General features: G+C 43.0%; 1 protein-coding gene across 8 annotated transcripts in view; it reads right to left on the bottom strand.

Annotated features, from left to right (window-relative positions):
- Positions 1-18,581, bottom strand: part of ZFAND6 (zinc finger AN1-type containing 6) — a 36,338-nt gene extending 17,757 nt beyond the window's left edge. The window contains exons 1-3 of one of the 8 annotated variants that reach the window (XM_085070466.1): positions 18,443-18,548; positions 16,823-16,865; positions 15,643-15,740 (exon numbers count right to left, since the gene is read on the bottom strand). Coding sequence is in view for 1 of the 8 variants with exons in the window: in XM_085070461.1 (XP_084926587.1) it covers positions 11,453-11,454 (2 nt within the window). In the remaining 7 variants the exon portion in view is untranslated. Of the gene's footprint in view, positions 1-11,452; positions 11,476-11,519; positions 11,602-15,642; positions 15,741-16,822; positions 16,866-17,171; positions 17,841-18,442 lie in introns of those variants that run through there. The other 7 variants (XM_085070463.1, XM_085070464.1, XM_085070462.1 and 4 more) reach the window with 7 other exon arrangements.
- Positions 18,582-18,862: the final 281 nt, after the last annotated feature.

Here is an 18,862-nt window from a genome sequence, read left to right as displayed (position 1 = left end):
TTCATGCACAGACTTATTTTAGGCTAAGATCAAGTACCTATACTAGACACTCCTAACAGAAACTTTACAAAAAGATGGAAAGCATTACAAAAGTCTTTTCTTCACTTCCAGTTTTAAGTAGTTAGCAAGTTTAAATCCTTATGTACAAAAACTAAAATATAAATTAAATTTAGACTCTTAAGAAAGCTATATCCCAGATTCAAGATGTCAGAAAGACTGCAAAAAAAAAAAAAAAAAAAAAAATCACACTAGTGGAAAAGAGCCACACACAAGAGAAAGTGCAAACTCAGAAGTGGCAGATGGACAGAAAAGAGAGAGTTCAGGACTTAGAAAGGGAAGGAACATTAGCAACTTTCATAACTAATCTGAGCCAGACTATCATAAACCCAGGAACACCTGGTACAGACAAAGCCTCCAGTGTTAAAGCATGGATATTGCTAAGTACAGCTGACTGCTCTTGCACTCAAGGTTACACCTCGAACAAGAGAACATTTCACTACAACCTCTTCACTCTTACGAAGCAAGAACAAAGATGCACAGATTCTATACTGGTATCAAGGAGATCACTGATAAGGACTCAGCTTTCCATGCTTGTCTACATACACTATTAATAGATGTTACTTTGGAACTGTAATTACTGCTTGTGACCACGCTTAACCTTTGCAAAGCACGGATTACTAGACCCAAAGATTAACTGCTGGAAAAGAGGTGGTGGTACCTCAGACTCTCATTCACCTCATGCAAATACATCTAATTGCTTGCAGTGACCACTTAACGTAGACAAACAAAAACATGAAGTGTAAGCAAATCTTTCTTATTTAATTTCCAAGCTTTCTAGTATAGTCACCACACCAAATAAAGGGCCAGTTCCATGAAGTTCACTACTCTACTGAAGATTAATTCTTAAAAAAACCCCAAAAATTAACAAGCAATGTAAGAGGTACATTTTATTACCTAGTAGGAACACTCATTTTATTTATTCTGGATTTTGAAGAGACAGAGTACAGACAAAAGGATTTTCATGAAAGTGTTAGAATTCCAGACAGCTGCAACACAGAGCTTTGGTGTGATTGTGGGTTTTTTGCAGGACTGACCACTACTTTATGCCAGAGCATCTGCTAACTGCTGAGACATATAAAAGATTTAGTGCAGCACTCCTTATAAAGCCTCCAACACTCCTGTTTATCATGCATTTCAATTGGAGCCTAAGCAGCAAAATACAAGTCAAAATGCCAAAGATTATCACTGTTTGTACATGTAAGCCTGTACATTGGGACTTCCTAGTTGTTCTGAACTAACACTGCAGCACCAGTAGAATTAGACCCTTGCATGTAGACAGTATCCAAACTTCATGAGATTCAAAGGAACATAATTTTTTCCTCTGATTTAGAAAACCTAAAAGCCTCTCATTCCCCAGTAGCACAATACATTTGTAGGCAACCCCAGTTCATCCAGCAAACTCCAATCCAGAGAAGCACAGAAATGCTTTCAGAATGAGCACCACTAGCATGTTCTAAGTTTCTGTCTCTTCAGTGATGACTATCAGAAAATCTAAGCAGACAAAGCTGCCTTTTTGGAGAGGTCAACCTGAATGCAAGTGAAAACACCAAAACAAAACCCACACACACCACAAAAGTCACTTCTTGGGTTCAAGAGAAAAAACATCAAATAACCCTTGGAGCTGGACACACTTGTTTACAGCAAGCCATGACAGGGACCTTCAATAAAGACAGGTAGTTAAACATTTAAAAGCACTGAGAGCAACACAGTAACTGTAGTTATTCTGTACAAAGTAAAGATTTTTAAGTGAGTTAAACACAAAGAAAAGTGAACATGAGAAAAGAGCAGTGTTTCAGGGAGCTGGTTTTGATGTGGTATCCCTGGGGAAGGCACAGTGAGACCAGTTCAAGAGGACTATCTGAGGAAGACAGAGAGGATACTGGCCAGCCACCCCACTGGTCATGCTGTCCTATCCAAAGTACTCTATGCCCATTCACAAGCCCGAGAAGAGTGTTCTCCCCGCCCAAATGTGAAGCTGTACTTACTCAGTTTAGCCTCCCCAGATCACCCAAGACTGAAGGCAGACAGGCCAAGCAGGCCCATTTTTGGAAGTTGTCTCTGAGGCAAGACTGCCACAGAAACCTTAAATGAAGTTACACTTATGACAGAATGTGCAGCTACTTTTAAAAGAGCACCCTTTTAGAGAGTGCTTGCTCTGACATCTCTGCTCAAGAGGAATAAAAATTCAGGAGTTGCACCTATTAGAAAAATCGAACCATGTCAGTAATTGTACATCAGCAGTTGGCCACATCAGCCTGCACACTTTCCATCCTCTGCTGAACTGTCAAGCCACACAAGTCACAGACACTGCCTGAGGAGCCCTTTTCTTTCCTCTGGAGTTTGTGCTATCTCATACCTGTGTTTTGGCATTCAGGTGCTGCAGGAATCCTTCAGTTGCCCTTCATATTTCTACCCAGCTTCATAAATTTAAGGTTTACTTGAAATCTGTCCGATTACAGAAATGCCTTCTTTTAAAATGCTCTATAAAAGGTACGAAAGCTACTCTGAAACAGACCAGAGAGGGCTGCATTCTGCTTTCTTGGTATCAGATGTTGAAGCTGGCCATTGCAGAAATCAGAGGTTGTATAAAATTACAGTCAGGAGATTCTAGAATTCTCTAAATTCCTTTAAAATACCGGACCAAAAGGGATGCAGGAGAGCAACTCCATAAACTATCTTTGATGCTGTATTTTAAAACAGGTTTGACTTTACACACTGATGAGAAATAATCTGTAAGAAGGATTCAAACACTTACAAGATTACCCTCATAATTACTGAAAGAATAGATATAGATTCAGTAATCGCTTCTTTTGAGCTTCAGTGAATAAGTAATCTTCTCTCAATACAGCATAAGTTTCACTTATTTTAAGCATATCAAACCCAGAAGAGATAAAAGCCGCTTTAACACGAGTTCCCAAAATAGACAGCTTCTTGTTAACAAAACACCTGTTGCTGAGAACTGACAGTAAGCACAAAACACGTTATAATTTGTTTTTATAAACAGCACTATGCAGAATTTTAATTAGCTCATAATGCCACAGTTCTATGTGGGCCTAATGCTAAGGGAGCTCCTGCTCTAATATCAGGGTTCCTATGTGTTAATAAATAAAACGATCATTTCTGGCTACGGCATCTTGAATTCAGCTTAACTTCCAAGAACACTGTGATTATCATGCATGATGTGTAGTTCTATTTAGAATTATGCACTATGTCTAATTTAAGTGTGCAAAATTATACAATACTCTTAGTGTGGTTTGATGGAGAACTCAACCTAAAGCTAAAGCCTGACCAAAGAAAGAGGGTATGTAAGGACAAGTTTTCAGCAGAAGAGGTGTAAGTACAATGTTCCCTGTGGCAAAGCTGCATTCCTCATCTCTTGCAATACACTTAAATTTAGTCAAGGGACTCAAAGGTATTACTTTGTTTTAACCCCAATGCTATTCTAGGGGGCTTTTTTGCTGCTTTTTTTATCCCTTAATTATTATTTCAGTCACTGGGGAAGCCAGCTTACATGATCCCAAACAAATTACATGTAGCATGTAGATGTCTACAAACTAAAACTTATCACCCTGCACAAAGCATAGGAAAATATCACCTAGGTGATCAGCAGCTGCCACGTTGGACAACTGGTATTTATCCATCACTTCAATGTACTGTCAAGTTTCACTGAAGATATGAATAGACCAAGACTCTGAAGTTTTGCTTTTTTCCTTAGTTTCCTCTCAGCTGTCACTTTACACTGCCTGAAACAATGGAACGTGTAAGCATCCAACTGCAACCTATACACATGCATTCAATATCTATTTATATTCAACTAATGCAATGGCTTCATGACACAGGTAATTTGGGGCTCAAGATACCTCTGTCACAGCATTGTTGGGACAGGAACTGATTTACCCTGAAGACTTCATTCTTCAAAAGCTTGGATTGGCTCTTGTATCCGGTTTACTGGTGCAGCTCTGTGCCAGAAGAGTCAAAGTTAACAGTGCACTGCAGGAGGAAGGTGAACCCGCCAGGTTAGTAACAGGACTGAAAGTTGAGGCATGACCTCTCTTACAGCTTAAGCCAAGGAAAAATGCACACATCACAAGGAGGTCAGAGTGAGAATTAGCAAGAGTTGCCTTGTGTCAGCTTTAACTATCCAAGTGTCAAGTTAATAGATAAGGGGCTAGGGAATTATCAGACGTTTGCAATGAGACACTTTCCTTTCTGAAGGTTTCCAAAAGTACACCACTTGCTCAGATGGAGAGGTCACTGCTTAAGAAAAGCTTAAAAAAATACTGGAAGCAACTTGATTGAGGACAACTGGCATTTCTTCCCCCACTGCCATCATGGAACAGAAAATAGTTTTTTACACTTCTTCCCTAAGCCCATACAGAACAGACTGCACATATTTCAGTTTCTCAACTGAGGAGAAAGCCAGAGCTGACAGCTTTCGAGTAAGAGTCTGCATTGCAAACGCTGTGCTTTAATCACTAGGGCATCCTTTTTACCTACTAATACTCCAGTTACAACTCTGTAAACTGCCCTCCTGATAACCAAGTCTGCTATTCATCCTGTTTCCAGACAAGATTCCACTATGTGAGCACACATTTCTAGTACAATGTCTCCCCCACTCACTGCCCAGAACACTTAGATCAGCAAGTTAAGAACACAATTGCCTGAAAATAGCATGACTGGGTGCCACTGTCTCCCCACTTATTACTATGCTACCTTTGCAGAGTCCTTTTCTACAATTCTACATGGAAAAATAAAGCCATAAATGCTTTTACAGGAGGGACTTATAACCAAAAAGGCCAAGCTGTTAAGTAGTGCCATGGGACTTCCCCTTTTCCCTCAAGCCACATAAACAGAAATTTACATTTTTAGAAGCATTTTGAGCAATAACTCCTTAAGTAGATCCGATTTCTCTTTTTATCCTCCTGCCATAGTGATTGTACTCTGCCAGAGAACAGATTGACATATGACAAAGTAACAGCACTTTCTAGAGAAAGAAAAGTTCACAGTATAAAGGAAAAGTAGACAAACACAGAAAATTTCAGGCCAGATCTCCAATTATTTTGCTTGGCATATTAAAGGCAGCATCACATTTCAGAATGGATAAAAAGGGGGAAAAAGATCTGCACACAGGATATTGAGCTTCAACTGTCAACAAAGTGTGGCCTTCTGTCACAATGCTCATTCCCTTCCATTCACAAACTACAGCCAACAGGACTTCTATCAGCAAACAATGGAAAAAAAACCTAAATATTTTCCTTTTTCTTATGGTTACCAGGTCAGGACCAGGAGGCCTATCAGCAAGAACAAGGCCCTTCAGCTTGGCCTAAGGATGCAGTCCCAGGCACACCAGCTTCAGCTACACTGATTCCACAAGTACCACAACCTCACTGTGGCTTGGGAAAAAGCCAAGTGCCCTCACACTGTCTCCCAGAAATCCCTTCTTTCTCACACCCTTTTTGTGAGGACAAAAATCCCCACACAACTGTAGAAGAATACATGTACCCTTTACACTGAAAAAAAAAAAAAAAAAAAAACCACTTATTTTAACCCATAACCCCGGGTTTCAAAAACCAACTGTCCCATTTTATAACTAACTTGATGCTGCTCAAGGAAACCCAGCAACACAGCAATGCACGATTTACACTGCATATGCCACCCTGTGTAAGTTCAGCAGGCTAAGCTTCCAGGCCATACAAAAAAGTTTCAATAAATTCTTCATTTCAGGCCTTGACAGTCTGAGAAATTAAGGTGTCAGAGCTGCAGCAAGGACACAGGTATTATCCAGAGTACACTGATGTTCCAAGCATTCTGATTGTGCAGTGTGGGATCTGAGGTTGAAGACAGAAGGATAAGTAGGTAGCAACTAATCAGGGATTTATTTATATACAGAATGACTAGGTATGAACTTAAGACCATGGGTCACAGTCACATTATGACTTGGCAGAATAACGAGATAATTCCTGCAGAAAGAGAGACCAGAGGCAACAGCCAAAAGTTTCACAGACACCAAGTAAGAGAAAAGCAAATGCAGGAAGGCAACAAAAATCAACCAAGTGATCAGAGTGTGAAATTAGATTTTTTTTGTTGTTATACTACAGGAATAAAAATAATTAAAGCTAATTACTCCACTGCTATGCACAGAAGTTTTAAACCACTTTTAAATGCACTCCAAGCACCAAGTTTGACTGGACTTATTAAGAAGGCAAAGTCATGCCCAGCTGTCAGACCATTCTGTAACAAATCAAACACTCCTTTATCTCAGCACTAGTCTCAGGCCCTGCACGGCTTGTCACATGCAGCTGACAATTTGTTTGTTATGTAACTAATAATAATACACTTACCTTGACCTATTGTTACTATGCTGCCTTCCTCCTCTCCCAGGATACTTTAAACAAACCCCATGAAACTATGCTGATATTCAAAACAACTCTACTGAGCAATTCTAAAGTCTCTTCCTTAAAAAGCATTTCAGGTAAGTCCTTCCATGTTGCCACAATTTTTTTCCCCTTTCTTTGCAAGTTAGTAATTAAACGTTTTGGTATCATAAAACACTAAAATACTCTTCCTGTCACTTTTCACCCACAGAACAACATTTGTTTGATAACTAGTTCTAATTAATAATAGTGATTACAAAATCACTTTGTTGAAAGACTTGACACCAAAAATCCAACAGCATGTCATACTAGCATGATATTTTGCATGCTAGCATGTCATACTAGCATAATACCAACATGAGATTGGAAAACCCCTCAGATTAACATTCACAACCACTTCTTTTGCCCCTACCTTGATAATGATGCAGATCCCAATGCAAGGTCATCCTGTTGCAGAAGACATTGGGGCACATGACAACATTGCATTGCATCAAGGCCTTGATTACATATGATTTTAGAGAAACATGCTAAATTCATACAAAATTCATACAGGGGGTAGTAGAGAAAATTTTATCCTCCTTTGCAGTCTCATCTCTCCTGCTGCCTCATCATTGAAACCAGCATGATTAACAACTCCTTGAATGTTTTCTTCTAACAACCTAGAGATAGTTTTTTGTATAAAATGCATTAATATGTCAAATTTAGGCACAAAATGCTACATTTTTGCCTGAAGAATCAGTGGTTCTCTTGCCCCAAACAAAATTTAAAACCTGAAGTGAAAAATACCTGCCTTCCTCATGCAACCTTCTGCTTTTATCAGTGCAATTATATTCCACAGCTAACACATGAAAACCATCCAGCCTTCTGCCTGGTTCAAGCTAACGGTAAAAAGTTCCCACCTTGCTTAAAAAACACTTGCAATGCAAAATGTTCCAACGAGCCAAAACCACCTCACTTCCATCTCAGAAATACCTCTCTTAAGCTCCCATTCCAATTTGATTATTAAGTTTATATTTGTCTCCCTAATCCTTCACATAGATAAAGATGCATTAGCATCATGAATTACAGGACACACTGGTGCAGTGCTGTCTTAAACCCTGGGCTAGTTAGACTGCTGGGGTGGCTGCCAAGGCCTGCCAAGCCAGCCACACTGTTTATAGTTTAGTTCTCCAGATACAGGATTATTACGTTTCAGACTGACAAATACCATATCCTGAAGGTTAGAATCCTGTGACACAAACACATCCTGGCAGGGCAGAACAGCTGAGCAGGGGTGGTCTTCAGCACAGAGACAGTCTGAGCTCCTGCAGGATTGCTGAAGCATTAAGTTAAAAGAAGAACTGTGGGTTTAATAAAAATGCTGCTTAGAAAGGAGCTATTTTTAGGAAATACTCAAACGAGTGTGCTCGTTTGTCTAAGTAATACTCAAAATACTGTCTTAAGTTGATCTAAATGGAGCAGAAGATGGATCAGGTTAGGATTTAACTCAGTTTATCTCTTAATGCATAATTTAGTAGCAAAAAAAGTTACTTTTCAAATGAAAAAACCCTCAGTTTCTTTCAACAACTGGAAAATGAGAAAAAAACCCAACATAATTGAGGATAAACAGTTTTTGCACTGTCAAAGCTTTGTTTTAGCTAATCTCTGTTTAGCTCAAAAGCCCTATAAACACACTTGGAAGAAGGGATCTGTTAAAAATATATCACCCCACCCCTTCAATTAAGGGCTGAGAAGCTTATGACACATCTAAGAGATCCAACAAGAGCAGGGAAGAAAGACTTAATGTTCCTGATACTTCTAAGGGTGAAAAAAAACGAAGCAGGTTTAAAAATCCCAAACATGTTTCATGCCTCTGTTAAATGGATTTTACACCAAGAACAGATCCCAACTATTTTTATTCCTTTGTAGGTCATATGTAATTAACTGCTTATTTTCACAAAACCTTATTACGGTGTAAACATCACTGGGCAGATGATCTGCCCCACCCAGAGTGAGCTCCACACCACAGGACGACACACAACTATCTCCTGAGGAGCCCTTGTATCTGTGGGACAGGGCTGCTCCTCAGCACCAATCTGCCCTGCAACAGCAGCCCGGTGCTGATCACACCTCCTCAGCTCACCCCTTTCCTAGAAACTGCAACAAAACCGGTTGGAAGCCAAACCTCACAGCTAAAACCATGGGCAGGTGGTCCCTTTTTGGATATTGCTGACATTCTCTAGGATGACATTATTGTTCTTCCCCCTCCCTTCTGCCTTGGGCACAGGGCAATTAGCAGAAATGATCACTAAACCACTTGGGAAACAGGGGGAGGAAGAGAAGGGGATAAGAGCCAGTTGGGTTGGCTCCAGCCACTGGTTCAGAACAATTTGAGCCAGCCTAGTTGACTCTGCCTGCAGTGCTCACAGAACCCACTCTGCTGGGAGCGTGCAGAGTGCCCTGCGTGGGGCACAGAGCACCCAACATGTGCCAGGGGTGGAACCAAAGCTCACATCTGTTTGCAGGGTGGACAGCTGCTCTCCCTAAGGCTCAGGGGTATTGTACAGAGATCAACCCATGGCAGGTACACAGCTTGCTCCAAGCAGCACTGAGCAGAACCAGAGTGCAGGGTCACCACCCACCTCACGCTGGGCAGTGCCACCAGAAGCCAGTGGAGTGCAGGGCACAGATGTCCTTTGTCTCATAAAGAGGGGATGTGAAATTTGGTCCTGCATTTTGTACACAGGGTTACAGCAGATTTCAAGAATTTCTTATTCACATCAGAGATGTATATTCCATCCTGGCACAAGAAGCAGACACATAAATCCCACAGCACACAACACATTCACAGTGTTTAAGATCTGCAGATGGAGCATGTGCAAGAGAAGGTTTTATGAACAAGAAATGCTGGAACAACCAATCGTCGTGCAGGGACAACACGGGTCCTGCCAGCAACGGCTTTGAATGCAGGCAAGAAACATTTGCTGTAGCCTGAATACAGAAGTTGTACAGCTGTGCCAGCAAAGTGGTATGTTTATCCTTTAGGGCAGATTTGCTTTCTACAAACAGCCTGCATTAGAACTGTATACATGTGGCGAGAGAGCTGAGCATTTCACCCCTGTGTTGAATAAATCAGGGAAATTGGTCCCAGATAATACATCTTTCCTAACTAAGTTGGGGGGGCAGGGGGACCCAAGAAACATGGCTGCTTAGTGACCAAGCCATACGAACCAAGCTGCACCATGTATTCAGCATTTATCATGTTCTAAGCAAAACCAGCTTTTGGCTAAATGTAATATTTAATAGCACACAAATACTTTAGTTGGCTTCCTTTAGTTTCAGCAATTCTAATGTACATATTCAAGTTTAGAGAAATTCCAGCAACTCTATGATTATTCTTGTCCTCGCCTCATACACCTGATCTGGGCTCTTAGTCTTAGGTCTAGCATCACATGGAAGTTAAGAAATTAATATCCAGGTATTCAAACACTTACATATCCTGGTCTTAAACCCAATACAGGAAACCTATCCCAACTTTTGACTAAAGACCACATATAGTCACTGCCCACTCTAAAATAGTATTTCCAGGGTTTAAACACAATCCAGGACATTTAAAAATGCTATAAACAGACAGAGACAGCAAGAGTGAATTAGTAATTCAGATCTATAAGCCACTGGCCCGTGGCAAGACACCAGCGTGTCAAGACATATATATAAAAGCAATCCATACCCAGCATTTTGGAAGAAAACAGAATGGCTCAACATAAAACTGAAACAATGAGGTATACTTTCAAAATAACACTTGTTTACATTCAGTAAAGGTCTAAGCAATTGCTTTCCACGGTCATTTGAAAGACTGTTGCTCAATTTTTCACATCCATTCCTCTATCACCATGACTAATCATACAAAACCCATCAAACTTCTTAGACTCAACAAGTATTAGGGACATGAGTATTTCTTTCCAATTCCCAGGAGCAGCTGTACATCAACCCAAGTGATTTCATAAAAAGCAGGAAATATTTAGGGAAGTAAGAATACAGATTTTCCAATCTGAAAGCCTTGTTTTGAATGTGGCCTCACCTAATAGAGAAAGGGTGACAATTAAAAGAAAGTCTTCATTCTCATTAGAACCCCCCTGTTTCCTGCCTCACCACTTCCTGCTCTCCTCCCTCTCACCCTATCCCATGCCACCCATGGCAATTCATACTTTTCCTGTTCCTGAAGCCCTTTCAGATGCACAAAGTGTCACTAAAAATACCATATGTGATATAACTGGTACAGAAATGGAAAATAATCTTCCCTCAAATAAAACACCTGCTAGCGTTAGGCAATACAGGTTTCCAAAGAGATTCTGACCAATTTCAAAGGGGAAAAAAAAAAAATCCCTCCACCCCCCCTTTTTTTTCCTTTGGCTGGTAGGGTGATAGCTTCAACACAGAGCAGCAACAATTCTTCCTGCCTGCTTGTAATCAGAGCTCTGACAGACCCAGACACCCTACAAAACTGATTAAAATAGAGAAAAATTGCCATGTTTTACATAGTTTTTACATATCTTTGTTCTCAATGCTAAAGACCTGCGAGACATTCTTCTCATCAAGAACAAACACACAGACAACAGCACAGCAGCCTTCAGTGATACAACAAAGGACAATTTAAGACAAACGACTTGGAGCAAATGCTATCACTGAATAATCCCACAGCAGCTGTCATAATTAGTTACCTCCAATCTCATCAGAATCAGGGAAGTTAGAGTTAAAATCGAGCTCTCTTCCTGTAACATTGTGTAACTCCAAAACAGCAGCATTATCCTCGCTATTTTAGAATTAACATTTCTCCGGAAGATAACGTGGAACCGCTCGATTCTTCCACGCCAGAACACCCGGCGCAAGCCGAGAGATGACAAAAGAAACTCGGTCAAGTTTGAGCCTCTCAGCACCTTATTTCCTGTCTAAAGAGCCCTTTTGTTCTGCTTCCCTGCATAAATGTTAATATCCTGCCATCATTAGAAAGCGAAACGACGAAGGAAAGCCCCACGCACATGAACTCCGCTGCCCCGGAGGGCGGAACGACGCCACACGACGCGATTAGAACCGCAAAATTCCTACCAACACGATATCCACAATTTTCTGTTCGCTTCACCCCAGATTAACTTCACTTGGAGCTGCACTTCGGCGCAACCTACCCTGGGCACGCGGCCCGCCCTCGCGCTCCGATTGGCCGAGGTGGCGAAGGCCCGCCCCGCCGGCCGGGCTGCGCGCGCTGATTGGTGGAGCGGCCTGTCCGTCACGCAAAGAACTTTTCCTCGCTAGCAGGTTAGGCTGGGCGGGCTCGGGCACCCCGGGCGCGCGCTCTTAAAGGGACCGTGCCCCGCTCCCGCCGAGACAAACCCGAGCCGCGGGCGGGCGGACCCCGGGACTGAGCCCCGGCACTGAGCCCCGGTTCTGCGGGGCGCCCATCCCCGCCGGCACCTCGCTCCCGGCCCCGGGATCGGGGGTGGAAGAGAGGAGAACCCCCGCGCGGGCTGAGAACGCTTCTCCCGCGGCAATTACACAACTGCCGCTTGCTCCACTTACGGGATAAAATTAGCTGTGGGTTTGGAGCCCATCCGCGCTTTAAGGGTGACTGGAGTTACCCTGGGAGGCCGAGCACACGATATAAATTAGTAACCCCGGCTAAAAATACATCGGGTCGCCGGTTCCAAAGACTTCCACCCATTTAAAGCATGAGTCAGCAGGAGCTCCGCAGGAAGTGACTGTCTCCATCCCACAAGGTACCACGGCTTCTGCCAGAAACTTTTTGTGCTTATTCAGGCTTCACTTGACTGAACAAATTTGCGAGATTCTGGTCACGTTGTGACAACAGCGTTTCTCACGGCACGGCTTCCTCTCAGCACTACGCAAAAACCTGTCCTTTAGATTAAAAGTGTTTCTTTTTCCTCCGTGCAAACCCAGATGTGGTTCCTTACCCACCTATCCAGTGAAAAGATGAGTAAAAACGAAACCAGGCTAAATAAATATTTCACAAGTCCAGATACACCTGGTTCGAGACAAACCTTGCCCCATTCCTAACAAGCAACATAGGGAAGAGCCAGAACACAGTCAGTGTTCCCTCCTGCACCCACAAGTATCATCATAGTTACACAAGACTTATCTGGGTAGCAAGGTTGCCTTACATAAAATATTTTCATGTGTTTAGTGTAAAATAACTAAAAATATTAAGCTAGAGGAAGATAAAGCACTTGTCAGCACAAGTACATTTGGGTTGTTTTTGTCGTGTGCGAAGGCAGAGAGGAAAAACTTGTTTCTGGTTCTTGCCACCTTTCCTCTCCCAGTGAGGAAACTGCCTCCCTTCCCTTACCTCACCCACTACCAATACCACAAAATGGGGATTTTTTAACTTCCCTAATACAGATTAATAAAGCCCAAGGCAGACTAGCACACTGCTTTACTGCAAATACCACACAACATCAAGAAAGTATTTACAGCTTAGTCCTCCCTTGAGCTGTGATACACCAAAAAGAGCATAGAAAACACCTTCAGGAGAGACATTAACTTCTGCTAAAACGATGAAATAGCACATTTTGTGTTACCTATTTTAGAGCAACTTATCATGACACAAATCCAAGTAGGACTGAAAAGCAGCAATTGGTTGTTAAGTTGGTATGCATAAAAAACTACAAAAATAGAATTAACAGTATTCATATAACTTCTCCCATAGTATTTAATATACAAGCTGAAAGAACCAGACCTTACTTAATCCTTGCATCTGAATTCACTGCCCTGTGAGAGCCAGCACTGCTGGAAGCTGATCTGGGGTCCCCTGAGGATAACTCATAGTTGCATGACACTTTTTTTGACCAACCCTTATCTAAGCAATCAAAACCAAGAACACAGTTCACGCAAACAAAACAGACCAGTAAAGTGTCCTTCAAGTATCTCAGTAACCAATCTGGGAAAGCTTCAATTTAGAGCACATTAACTTTAGGCCCATAAAAACAACAGCACAAGTCACAAATCATATCAACCAAACTGCCAAGTGCTAGAAGACATGACAACCCTGAAGTCAGCGTTGTTGTTTGGGTGTTTTCAAAAGGAAAGGGGGGAAAAAAACCCAATCCAAACATATAACTCCAAAGTTCCCACCTCTGTATGTTACCACAGCAGTCTCACCACCTTGTAATGGCAATGAAAAATAATTTTTATCATCAAACATGCCACACTTCAGCTCATGCTTCTATCGTGCATGCAACTAGCAGCTCTTATCACTGTCAGGGAGATGTTCCATGCCTTTTCCTCCCCACCTCTTCCCCCCCAGCCCTGCAGTCTGGCCAAGTCCCCAAACCCTGCTCTGGTGCTCATCAGCCCCTTCCACCTGCCTTGAGTCTCTGAGGTGGCAGAAGTTTGGGCAGCCTCAGATAAGCAAGAGTGTGGCTTACCCAGAGCAGAAGGGGAATGGCAAAGCAGATTCTCCTCTGTTCAGCACTGGCCTCCCAGATTTGCTTACCTCATCTCATTTAAAAACAAAACAAACACTCACACACACAACAAAACTGTCATGTTAAGAAAGCCCTGGGAGTAATTTGCTATCCTCATAAAAGTGAAGATCTCCACATCATGGTGGGGTATCCAAACGAGATTCATGGTTGATCCTAGGTCACTGAACTAGAAATCATGGGTAAACACATCTGTATCTAAATGTTGGGAATCCATGCATTAAAAAATTGCTATTCAAGTCATTATCCCATGCTGAAGGAAATGTAGTGAAACCAGACATTAAAAAGCCTAATTTTTAGCCTCAGTTTCTGCACAACAGCCATCTATTTTTCCCCTCTAAACACAGATTTTGGAAAAATAGCACAGCACATTTTAAGGTTCAGGCTCAAGTTAAGCCTTTGTTACTCTTACAATATCTGTAGCAATGCAGAAAAAACGAAATACCAGATTACAGCTACAAGAGCACTAAGCAGGGAAGCTTTCACAGCATTAAAAAAAAAAAAAAAAAAAATCAGTTTGCTGCCACCCAACTTTGCACCAGGACAGTAAGGGAGCACCTGACTCTCATTTGACCATTGCAATCATGGAACAGCTAAAAGGGCATTTGTTCTGTAATCTTACACGTGCAGAAGACAGCAAGTTTGGAAGACTTGACAGCTCAAGAGATCAGGAACAGAGCCTTTCATCTTTAAGTCACCAGTTCAAACAGAGACAAGAATAGTAGTGATCAAAAGCTACACGTGATGGCTGTTCAAGGATTAGATGAAGAGATGGTTACTCAGTGTCCAGTTCCCAACAGATCAGTGTGAATCACAAGAGCTTTCTTCACTATTTTGCACCCAGTTTTCAGTCCTGAATCCATTTTACCTCCTGGATTCTGTACATGTTAATAAGTGGCAAAGAAACTGATCTGCTGCATACACACACTAAAACAGCATTGGATAGAAGGACTTTACCCTCTGGTTATCAATTATGTCTGCACTACAGCACGTGCTGAATTTTTATTTATTGTTATTACAGTCCTGACTTTTAGCTTTTCTTATTACTAGAGACAACTTTCAAAGTAATATTTAGCTTCCCATGCCTTTCACACCCTCAGATGCTGTAATCCTGTTTATAAGCAATAGTTCTCAAACTTGCTGTGTATTTTTGAAAATGTATCAACTTTAAAAGCACATTAACATAGGAATTTCAGAATTTTGGCATTTGAGAAATGACTCTGAGATATTATTAAATTTTTTATCAAACCTAAAAGAACCATTAACTTCATGAGGGCATGTCTACACAATGGCAGTTGGAAAAAAATCCCCTATGTGAAAAAACAAACATTCCTTTTCACATTATGCATTTTTCAATACATCAGTATGCAGTCTCTGCAAAGTCTGCTAGGAATAGCTCCTTTCCAGCCTGACTTTTTTGAAAGTCTGCAAAAGTACCTGGAATTTCCAGGCTGGATAAGCAAGATGATAACAAGTTCAGAGTGTATGTTGACTGAAGGTCCCCAGAGCATGGGTTCATTGTCCTGCTACAAACACCACTACCAAAAACAATCTTCCACACTAACCCAACAATACGCAGTTCGTAGTTCTTAGTAGCACATTACTTCCCAAGAATGAAATTGCTGATGAAAAGCCAAGATCCTAGAAACCTAGCAGGAAACTTATCCTTAGCTGTAACTAAGGAGGCCCTCACACACAAAGAATTCAACTTGCTATTCCAGGAGTTTGAAGAGAACAACATACCAGACTGATGAGATTTCAGTAATCTTGAACTTTTGAGATTCCTCTTGCTGCTTTCAATCCCAGATGTACTACTGCACTGCAATAATCAGATCTGGAAACAACAAAGAGGTGCACGTGGTAAATACAGAGAGGTCTGCTGAGCTGTCTGGACAGCAGTACAGATACACCAGACAGACACATTCCCCTGGACGTTTTAGCAGCTATCTCGAACCACCCAAACCTTAGCTGACCTGAGATATTATTAAAGTTCATGCATGTTAAATCCTAACTCTTTCCATATAGGGAATAAGCCCTTAACAGAAGCATTTGTCCCTGGCCCGTAAAGCTGGACACCCATAACAGATCTCAATCTCTCAGCAGCTGCCATATGGGTTTGCTTTGGGGTTTTTTTTTTGGGGGGGTGTATTTTGGTTGGATGTTTTTTCTTTTTTTTTTTAAATTCAGAACATGGAATTGTATCTTGTACAGCTGCACAGCCAAGGCCTCTGGTGATAGATGGCTACATTGCTTGCTTCAGTCAAAGTCCTTGAAAAAGGATCTAGACATTTTAAAAGACGTTTCCTTGATACCAGGTATCTCTTGGGTGGAGCAAAAATTAGTATACTACAGTTTCCACTGAATTCAGGATAGTCCAAGTGCATTTATATGTGATCTATAATACTCTTTGTAGCTCAAATCACATATCTTGAACACAAGTCATAGCCCATTCAGTATTAAATAAAAAGCTGCATAGCAATTAACTGCCAAGAAAATGGATCTAGAAGTTTGTTATACTTCCAATTCTCTCAGAAATCAGACTGATTAATATAGCTGTTACAAAATGACACACTTTCACAGAAACAGGGATTACCTTTATCTGTAACCATAGCAACTTTTCAGTAGTTTTGTTAATGCTACTCTCCCTCTGATAACTTGCCACTATCTCTTTCAAGCTATTTGTGTAAGATTTTGAATGTGCCATCTGAGACCATGAAGTAACAAGAAGTTGAAATGTAAACTTACATTCTTCAATCACATTCCTGTATGTATACTATGTCATATACAATGTTGTTAATTTTTGCCATAAATTCATGATTAGTCAAGGAGTAAAATAGTAACAGATTAAAATAAATTTAACATGATTCACAGATTTTTTAGACAAACATTTTAAGAGGTATTCTATGAAATACATACAAGAGACAGTTTCTCCAGTAGCAAAGAGTATCTTCTGCTCTATCTGCAAAGTAATAAACCCAAGGAATTATGCCACTGACATGTCAGAGACTTTGTTATTCAGCATCATAAGGAGCAAACAGCCTCCTAATATACACTTGTTTTGGCCTGAACAATATAAGACAGATCAGAAAAGAGCCAGTCCCCTTGTTCTAAGTTAGGTGATAATAAAGAAACAAGTATAGGTACCTCAGCACTACAAAAACAAATCAGACAAAATTCAAAGAGTAAAGCTGTATAAGGTACAGGACAGATGAGAAAGAGACAAAGGAAGCAACTGACATATTTACTTCCTCAATTGTTGACTTACCATCATCCACAGTTCAGATGAGGATTAGCATTCTGTGCAAAAAATTCTTTAAGATGACACAAGACAAACAAAACCATTTGCTTGTAAGCAGGAGGAAGAAGAGAGTAATTTCTTCTTTTTTTTTTTCCCCCTGAAGTTCACAGGGCAGCTTACCAAGCTGTGCCCTTCTCTTTTCAGTGCAGAGTTTGGCACAGTTAAGATGTGAGTACAGAACCTTAGAAGAGTGAAAGAAACTCGGCACGCTCTTTGCTCCCTGTAACTCTTATGCAATGACACCTATTATAGGACAAGCCTGGACAAACACTCGGGGAATGGACTTCAGAACACAACGGTGCACTTGAAGTCAGTCCATGCAGAGGGTGAAGTAACTACCACGGTTTTGCAGAATGCCTCCACATTACATCAGCGCATATGGTGGAAGCTTCTGTATTTCGTCGTTCCTGCTGTTGTTATTAGCAGTAAGATAACCGCCCTTTTTATTTTCTAAGGTTACCCAATCCTAACATCCTGGGGAAACACGAGTGGATGTTCACACCCCTTATCTATCACTCCAGGCTTCTGGCAAAGCCTAGGAGGCAAGTTGGGTTAAATCTCACAGGGCTCCTGGGCGAACACCAAAACAACAACAATAACTTTTCATAAAGCAAAACGCCAAAGTACGACGGACCGTGTACGCGTTAACCCTTGGTTTAACCAGAAGAGCGGCACAACACGAACCGCACGTTGACTGCCGAGCACACCTGTCCCCACAGCGACCAAACGCGCTGCACTGGGCTCACCCGAGGGGCAGCGGGGCCCAGCCCGGAGCGGGGAACCCTCGGGCCGACAGGCCACCGCCGCCGGGTGCAGCCGGGTGCAGCCGGGTCCCCAAAGCCCCCGGTCCGTGCGGAGGGCGAGCAGCCGGGCCCGGCCGGCGCAGCGCTGGCGGCGGGCCGGCTCTGCCTCGCCCTTCCACCCAAGGACACGAGTACAAACACCTCTGCCCCGGGATGGCTCCTGCGCACGCAGCCGCCCGCCGGGGGTGGGGAGAGGAGGACGGAACCACCAAAAAAGGCAGAGAAAGAGCCGCGGGCCCCGCGCCCGCCGCAGCCCCGCAGCCCCTCGGCCCCGGGTGCGGGCGTCGGGCGTACGAAGGGGGGACCCTCCCCAAAGCCCCTCCGCCGCTCCCCGGGGCCGGTGGGCGGGCGGCCGCCGTCCCCCCGCCCCGCCGCGGTGCGGAGCCGCAGTCGCAGCCCCGGCCCGGCCGCCCCGGCCCCGCCGCGCCGCCTCACCTGCCCGGGCCCGCCGCGCCCGCCGGCCCCGCTCGCTCCTCACCAAACTTTTTTTTCCCCTTTCTCCGTGTTTCGTTGCCCTCAGAGTGACGCGGGCGGGCGCTGATTGGCGGAGCGCAGGAAGGGAGGCCGCGGGGAGCGGGAGGCGGCGCCACGGCCCGCGAGTAATTATTACAGAGCGACGGCGGCGACATGAACCACCGAATGCTATTTAAAGGGACAGCGGCCCGCCCCGTGTCCCCCCCGCCCTCAGGGGTGACCTGAGGCGAGCGCGGCGGCGAGAGGGCGAGCGGGCAGCGGCTGCTGGGGACGGCGGCGCTCGCCCTCCCGCCCCACAAATAAATGCATTTTGCTGTAAAATACCTGTGGATGTGCCTGCTGCCGCCCCCCTGCCCTTGAGGTCCGTGAGGGGGAAGGTGT

The sequence above is a fragment of the Lichenostomus cassidix genome, chromosome 10, assembly GCF_008360975.1.
Source record: "Lichenostomus cassidix isolate B80296 chromosome 10, HeHo_3.0, whole genome shotgun sequence".
In the NCBI taxonomy this organism is placed as follows: Eukaryota; Metazoa; Chordata; class Aves; order Passeriformes; family Meliphagidae; genus Lichenostomus; species Lichenostomus cassidix.
Note: the sequence above shows the minus strand (reverse complement) of the source record. Positions and strands in the feature narration are given on the sequence as shown.